Source organism: Kogia breviceps, chromosome 3 (genome assembly GCF_026419965.1).
Source record: "Kogia breviceps isolate mKogBre1 chromosome 3, mKogBre1 haplotype 1, whole genome shotgun sequence".
Classification (NCBI taxonomy): Eukaryota; Metazoa; Chordata; class Mammalia; order Artiodactyla; family Physeteridae; genus Kogia; species Kogia breviceps.
The window spans coordinates 103,660,156-103,668,269 of NC_081312.1; the positions used below are offsets into that span (position 1 = coordinate 103,660,156).

Consider the following 8,114-nt stretch of genomic DNA (forward strand, 5'->3'; position numbering starts at 1 on the left):
AGCCCAGCAGCCCCAAAGTCCAACGGGGTGGCATCCCCAGGCCCACATCCCCTCTATAAGCCTCAGTCTTCTCTATAAAGCAAGAATAAGAATACCAACCTCATGGGGCTATTGCATCTTGTCGCCCGAAGCCAAAGGAATGACTCTCTAATGGTGGAATTTAATATGCAATGGTGAAAAGAGTTGGGGAGGCATCCTGAGACTGGGAGTATCCACATATGAGGCTCACCCTGTAGGTGCCTATCCAATTATAAGTGGGGATCCCTTGGGATCTGTTACTGGTCTGCTAACTCCTGATGCTGAGCAGAAGAATGTGGTCCCCTGAGCCTCTCCATCTTCAAAGGCTTTATCTTAGGTGAGAATCACTCTGACATCCTACAGATGAGGTAACTGAAGTTCAGAGAGGGGAAAGGATTCTCCAGGTGCCCCTCAGCGAGTGAGGGTGGAAGCTTCAAAGAGGCCTATTCCCCTTCTGAGACTGGAAGACAGGGAGTGACTGAGCCCATGAGGGAGGGACCTTCCAGAGCTAGCCCAGCAGGGAGCCCTAGCATGGGCAGCCCCCAGAGCACAGGGTACCACTCTCTCTAGCTGGAAGTGAGGCAGTTTCAGTTTCCACAACAAGTTCCCTCCATCGTGTGGTTTGCAGCGTCAGCCAGGCTCTAAGCGAGGTGGGCGGGCATCCTACCCACAGCCTGCCTCCTCCAAGCCTCTTTGCACGAGTGGAAACATCCGTCACTGGAGAGGGTGCAAAAAGGAAGAAAGCATCTTTGCCTTCACTCAAGGTTGGTCAAGACCTTTCACAAGCCGGCAAGGGCCTCCCCTTCCTACAAGTCACCCTGCGCAGTCCTCTGGGCCAGAAAACCGTCTTGCAAACCCACTGTGCCCTCTCCCCCTTCCACACATTTGCCTGCGCCATTCCTTCCACCTGGAGCACCTTTGCCCTCCTGCCACATCCCAAATCCTCACCAACCCTTCCAAACCCAAGCAAGGCCCTCCCTCTCCATCCCAGGGGCTGGCAACCCCGGCTGGGGGGAGGTGCCAGGAGCAGCCAGGAAAAGTCCATGAGTTCCTGGGAATTGGACCAAAAAGAGGGTCTTGAGAAGCAGATCTTGTTTTCCACCAATAATAAAATCAAAGGTGTGGGTTATGTTCTTGGCCCAGGACACCGCCTCCAGGAAATCCTACAGGAGAGCATCTGTAGGCATCGCAACAGCAGGGCAAACACAACCACAAACCTCTGCAGTCACCTATCTCCATTAGACAGCCAACCGCGTCCTGTGGAGTGGGCGCTGAGGAACCAAGTTCTCAGGTCCCAGGGGGCAGACGCACCACAGAGTGTGCACGGAGTACATGGAAGGGTTCATGCTATCGAGCTACAAATGTCACCTAAAAACACCATCTTGGCCTTGAAAACAGGAATTGCTTAGTTGTGTTTTTAAATATTTTCCTTTTAATGAAATATGTAATCCGTGATCACTTGCAGAAAATTATAGAGAGAAAAATCACATTACTTCCAAAACCATGGAAACCAGTGTTAACATATAAGGAGCTGCCCTTATAGCCAACAGGAGTTATAATTGAACCAAGAACTGGTCAATCTCCTTGGAGTCAGGGACAGAATGGGATGGGGTCCAACGGAGCTAGGTGGGTGCCCCTGCTCTGTCCTGGACATATGACCATGAACTAGGCCTTTGACCTGCCCGTGCCTCCGTTCTGCAGACAGGAGGACATTGGCAAGTCCTTCCCTGCAGGGTGGGTTTGGGGACACACATGGAATGACTGTCGCAGTGCCTGGTGCCTAATAGGCACTGAACAAACAGGCACTGTTGCTGCACCTCTGGGGATGATTTAAGTAACTGGGACTCAGAGAAAAACAAACTTCACAGAACAGGAAATAAACATCCTCTTTTTCATTTTTAGTTGTGTAATTTAATTTTTCAATAGGTAATACATTTGCATGGTTCAAAAATTTAAAACTATAAAAAGATACATAGTGACAAAACTCACTGCCACCCAGCCTTGTAACCCATCAATCTCTTTTCTCTGACTCCCCCCAAGGTCATCACTTTAATTAGTTCTCTGTGTGTCTTTCCAGAGACTCTCATTGTTAATACAAGCCTGTGCCAACATAAATGCTTATTTCCCCCACTTTTCACAACAGGTAACATGCAAGACATACCACGTGGCTCTATGCTTTTTACACAGAACACCATTGCCTTGAAGAGCTTTGCAACCAGCACAGAAAGAGAGTCCCATCCTCATCCCTTCTGACAGCCATGGCCAGGGAGACATTGGGAAGGCAGTAGGTGGTGGCAAAGGAAGGACAGCCAGGGGCCTCCCTCTCCCAACTCCTGCCTCTACAATCCCTTGTTTCTCGGGAGGATGCCCCTCCTCAGCCACTGGCCCCCTCAGCCTTCAAGGCCACAGGGACCTGCCCTGCTGCAAGTCTACCCACAATGGGCTTAGGTTCCCAGCAGGGCCCCTCCAGGCCCAGTCCTCCCAGCCTCTTCCAGGTCCCTCTGGTCCCTCTTTCCTGGATGAAAAGGCTCCTGCCCAGCCATAGGACTATGAAGGGTCTCAAAGTGACCTTTAGTGCCAAATGCTAGAGAACTGGGCCCACTCTCTCACCCAGGAATGCCTCCTCTTCTGGGAAGCTACCCAAAGATGTAGTCCTCAAGTGCAAAACCTTGATACACAAAGGTCTACCCAGTACATCACTGTCCAGAATACTAAATAATTGGCAGTAACCTAAATGTCCAACAATAGGGGATTGGATAAATAAATCACAGCATGTCCACCAAATCCACAAGCTGGAGGACCATGCAGTCATTAACAATGGTGTTTTGAAGATGACGAAATCATACCCAGGCCCACACACATTCAAAACAGAATTATGTTGGAAAGAGGGTCGTTCCCACCTCAGTCTCCTCCTCAATGAAGAACCTCAGAGTCTCAGAACTGGGAAGGGGAAGAGGCAACAGTAGCTGATCAGACACATGGGACCTGAGTCCCCTCTCCCTACCCTCACCCTGTGAATCCTGGGTGGGTCATTTCCCCACCCAAGGATGTGGGACCTCCTTCTGTCCTCTGTTGCGGGGAGCTCAGCTCCTCCCAGCTTGGCACAGAGGTTTCCAGATGAAGCTGGAGCCCAGCCTCAAAGGGGAGAGATGTGACCTCAAGTCAGAGGGAAAAGTTCAGGCCTGTTCTCTCTGTCCCCATTGATGGTTCCTGCCCAAAGCTGGGGCAGCAGGGAGGGAAGGGCAGGGAGTGAGAGGTAGTATATGTGGCCCTTACTTTTCCTTTTAACAACTCCAAGTAGGACAGGATGTGGATCTTAATAAAACCTGGTCCAGACCTAGATTTTCCCTCTTGAAGCAATATCTTTGCAAAGGCATATAGGTCTGGGAGGCAATGAGGGGGTAGGAGGGGAAAGCGCAGCTCGGAGCACCCCTCTGGGTGTGCCCCGTGCCTGGCTGTGTTATCAGAGAAGCTCAGTCTCCAGCACTGGATTCTGGCCTCCTTGAGGGCAAGACAGTCTCATTCATCTGATTGGACGTGAGGGTGAGGATCGGAGGCCCAGCTTAGACTCCCTGGTAGTGAACCCTTCTCAACAAACATTTGCAGAATGTAACTAAAGTAAAATGAAGGAGAAGATAGGTTCAGGAAGACATTAGGACCGTGGATGCATTTACTGTTCATTCACTTATTCTATAAACATCGACTGAACACATACCCCACTCGCCAGCCCTATACTGAGGAGGCAGACAGGTGTTTCTTGCAATACAGTTTGGCAATGAAAGCTGTGCGTACTGGGGAAGGAGGGTGGTATCCCCGCATTCTGGGGGCTTCTGTGCCGCTCGGTGCTGAGTCAGGTTATATGAGCTCTAAGTCTCCCTCAGCTCGAGCACCTGCTATTCTCATCCTCAACCTTGTCTCACCGACAGCCCCTGCTCTGAGGCTCAGCCACAAACTTCCTGCAAAGCCCTTGATGTTCTTTATCACTGTGTGTGTATAACAGAAATCAAATGATCCCTTCCCTCCCTCTGTGGCTAGGCCCGCCCCTGCCTCACTCCCCAGCGGCCTGCATCTGAATGTTCTGCTGAAGATAAATGCAGGCTATAAATATATACTGTGTGGCCACACTGGCAAAATTGCAAATATAGGCCTACTGAGGGACAGGACTGGGCTGCTCCCATGCTTAATGTTCCCACCACTTCTGAACCACTATGTCTGCTTTTTATAATTTTGTTTCCTCTTGCTATCAGGCCACCAGCTATCTGTGAAACCGTTTCTAACAGTTCAGGCCCACCAGTATTTAACCAAATGTATATCCCTACTATTTGCTGTAGCTATAGGTTAAAAGACCACATGACCAAGCTTGTTATAATTGTGGGTAAAATCAGGGTTCATGGGCCCTAACCTCTACAGGGCATCTCGTATGAGTAAAGTATATAAGCTTCAGTGCAAACTCGTAGCTCCTCGGAAAACACTTCTGCTTCCCCTCCTCACAACGGAGCTGGTGCGCCTTGGACTGGGGTGGGGGAAAGCCAGGGGGAGGGGCAGGCGGGCCCCTGTCCCTAACACCCCCGTGGCAGTTAGATCATTAAGTCTTTTCCATTTTACAGATTTGTCTGTAAATTGGGCTTTAAAAGACTTCTGTGGACCTCATCTGATCTTACTACTCTGGGAGGTGGGAAGGACAGTTTTTCTCCCTCCTCCACCAACGTGGTCCGAAGATCCAGTGATGGGCCCTGTTGCTAGAAGAGCAATGAAGCACCTGGGTGAGAGCCCAGACACTGGGGCCAACCTATCCGGTTTCATCCCAGCTACATGACCTTGGGCAAATGACTTAAGCTCTCTGTGCCTCAGCCTCCCCTTGTGAATAATAGGGATAACAGTAGCATCTACCTCCTTGGTTTAAATGGGTGAATAGATGCATAGTCCTGAGAACGGGAGGCTGGCACATCTTTAATGCTCACCAAGTGTTAGCTGTCCTCGTGGGCTGGGCGGGGCTGGGCGGGGCTGAGCGCCCGTGAGAGGTGTTAGAATTCAGAGCCCTGGGGGCAGTGGTGCTGCCACCGACCTTCTGGGGCATCTGCCCAGGCTCAGTGTGAGAGGCTCCCACTGGCCACTTGTCCTGTTCTGCTCCAGCCTTCCCTAGGGAAGCTGCACCCTCACCCCAGGCCCAGGGAGCCAGCAGTGGAGGAGAGGGGGCACCCGTAGGCCGTGAAGCCCGCAGCAGCTCAGAGGTGGGGAGAACACAGAGTGTGGGCAGGATACCGCTCAGGAAGCTGCCACAGGTGGGCTGCTGCCACCATACCCTGCTCTCCCTCAAGTGCCATGCCCCGCTGGCCAGATCCTGCCTTAGGGCTAGTCCTTGGCCCAGCTCTGTCCTAGGGAAGGTGGACCCAGGGGCTCTGGGCTGGGACAGATGTCCTGGAGCTAAAGTCCTGGTCTGCCTTGGGCTACTAAGCACCTAGATTTTCAGGCCCTGTCCTTTCCCCAGACTTTGCACTCCAAGTCAGAGCAGTGATGTAGTGACTCACTGTCCGGCCTGTCACCCCACCCCTGCAGCTCCTCGCCCCTTGCCCCTCGCACGGGCCCCATTTGCCAGCCTGGTGCTTGGAATGGGCCGAGCCAGGTCTGCCTCCCTTGGCTTCTCTGGGCCGGTCCCAGGCCCTCTTTGTAGAGATGGGGAAACGGAGGACCAGAGAGTCATCCCCCTGTACACTGTGTGATCAGTGCCGGCGGGAAGCAGGCCGCTCACACGCTGGCCACGGGCCCCGAGCGGAGCGTGGCCTGGAAGGCAAGGAAGACCTGGCTCGTTAGCTTTCGTCCTCCTGGCCAGAGGCCCCAGGAAAGGGCCCAGGGAGGCCAGGCTGTCGACTGAGGCCATGCGAAGTGAGCAAAGAGCCAGGTGTCCTCTGCAGGCCTGGAGGGGATCCCTCAGGACAGCCACATGCCCCAGCGCTAACCAGAGAGGTCTCAGCTTTTTCCTGTGAGCCACTGGGAACAGCCAGAGCTTGAGGAGCAGAGGGGGAGGTTGAGAGACAGCTGGAAAAAAGCTGAAGGGATCTGGGGTCCAAACTGGGCTTGCGGGCTGTGTGGCCTGGGCCAAGCATTTCACCCCCACGAGCCAGCTGGGTGCTGGAATTTCACAAGGAAAAGGCTTGATTTACATGTGCGCTGGATTTAAGAAAGCCAGCGAGGAACTGCCCAGCCCTGTTGCCTCCTCAAAGGACCCCTGAGGTCTGCAAGGAAGAGGAGTTGGGTGAGGGGAAGAGAATTCCCATATGGCACCCCAGCAAGGTGTGGGGGATTTTGTTACATCACCTTGTTTTAACCCCCTCCCATCCAGTTGGTACGTTTATTAATATCTCTCTCTACTATATAGATGGGGGAAAATGGAACTCAGAGAGGTAAAATGACTTGTCCAGCCTCTAAATAGCAGAGCCGAGATCCAAAGTCAAGATTTTCTGGTCCCCAAACCTGTGACCCCCTCCCTCCTTCGCCTCACAAGACCTCCTCGAGGTCCCACCCATATATCAGACACTCCTAAAAAGTTCCTGCTGTGGGGAGAGGGTCACTCAGGTGAAAAACCAGCCCTGGGAGCACAGAGACTATCCCCCACTCACTGTGTTGAAGTTTGCAGAGGAATCAGTACCCCAGACTGAGGACCCCCTTCCTCTTCTGACTCAGAAGCAGCCCAAGTTACCTCCACTATGATAAAGACCAAAAATCAACGACTATTTTTATGAGAAAACCCCCTCTTGGAGCTGCATCCCCACCCACTGCCCTGGGGAAACTTCAGCCGGGCTGGCCTCCCTGGGGGCCCACGCCACTGGCTCAAACCCGCAGCCGTCTTCACTCACCCAAAAGGCATCTTTGAACTGAAGCTGGGGCATCTTCCTCAGCCGACTGCCACGGCAAAGCTCCCTCTCCTGCCACAGACAGGGCTGAACGAGGGCCAGGAGGCAGGCGCACCGTCCCCGTCCTGGCAGGGCTGGCCCAGGGCCCCCCTTCCAGGCCGGCGCCGTCTGCAGTGCCTCAGAAGGCAGCTGTAAGCCAGAGACTGCTGGAGGGAGGAAAAGGGCTCAACCTGTTTTGTTTGGGGCTAGAATCAGCAGCAAAATGAGGAAGGGCTGGTGCCCAGTGATGGGAGGGCGGGTCCCAGTGTCCAGCCTGGCCCCTCACCAGCCCCGTGGAGACGGAGGACACAGCCCAAGCTGTAGGACTGAGAGCAGGGATGCCAGCCCTGGGGTGTGGGGAGGCAGGGGCCAGTGGGAGAGGCAGCCCGGGGCCTGTGCAAGTAGGTTTGTGCAACCTCCCCCAGGGCAGGCTCCAGGGCCGTCGCCCCACAGGAAGTGGAGCCGCTGTGCTCCCCTGTGCAGCCCCGCCTGCCATCTGCCACCTGGCTACTTGCCTCCACTTGCATCCTTCCAATGCCTTAGCTGGGCCATTCTCAGAGGCCATAAACTTAGGGAGGCTGAGGCCCACTGACACTGTGGGCAAGGAGGAGGGCAGGAATCCAGGTGCTGTCACTTACCACCCCCAGCCTCGCCCCAGACCAAGTCCATAGAAGCTAGACTCTCCAGCCCTCACCAGCAAACCATTTCGGGGAGGGAGGGGCTCACCCAAGCCTAGAACATCATCAAACCCTGGGTGAACATTGCCCCAATCCACATCCTGCCCTCAAGGAGCTCACAGTCTGGGCTCAGAGCTGTGTGCTGTGGGGAGCTGTGAAAGCACAGAAGTGGGGTGAGCAGGTAACTAGCCAAGGGATAACAGCCTATGGATACTGCCTTCCCCCCAAGTCCCCAGGTTAGACACTCTCTGGGGCGGGAAGTCCCCCTCTGAAGATGGAGTCTTCAGGCTGGAAGAATGTGGCTGGACCTAGAGAGACAGGATTACAAAGGCATAAACGTGGGAGTTTGAAAAGCCAGGTTGAGGCCCCAGTTTCTGTTCTGTCTGGGCCCTACCCTTCAGAGGGAACTTAATCCACCCTCCAACTCTCTGAGCCTCAGTTTCCCCATCTGTCACCCCCAGTCTTTGGAAAAGGCACAGTGTTGAGAATGTTACTGGAGTTTCTGGCTTTGATGGGGCAGGTGCTGGGG

General features: G+C 53.8%; 1 protein-coding gene across 2 annotated transcripts in view; it reads right to left on the reverse strand.

Moving 5' to 3' along the window:
- The window catches only part of PSTPIP1 (proline-serine-threonine phosphatase interacting protein 1), a 39,919-nt gene extending 32,526 nt beyond the window's left edge, over positions 1-7,393 (reverse strand). Inside the window, exon 1 of one of the 2 annotated variants that reach the window (XM_059058930.2) lies at positions 6,873-7,393. In XM_059058930.2, the coding sequence (XP_058914913.1) occupies positions 6,873-6,905 (33 nt within the window). In that variant the 5' untranslated portion in view covers positions 6,906-7,393. The remainder of the gene's footprint in view (positions 1-6,872) is intronic. The other variant, XM_067029408.1, reaches the window with a different exon arrangement.
- Between the last annotated feature and the right edge of the window lie 721 nt (positions 7,394-8,114).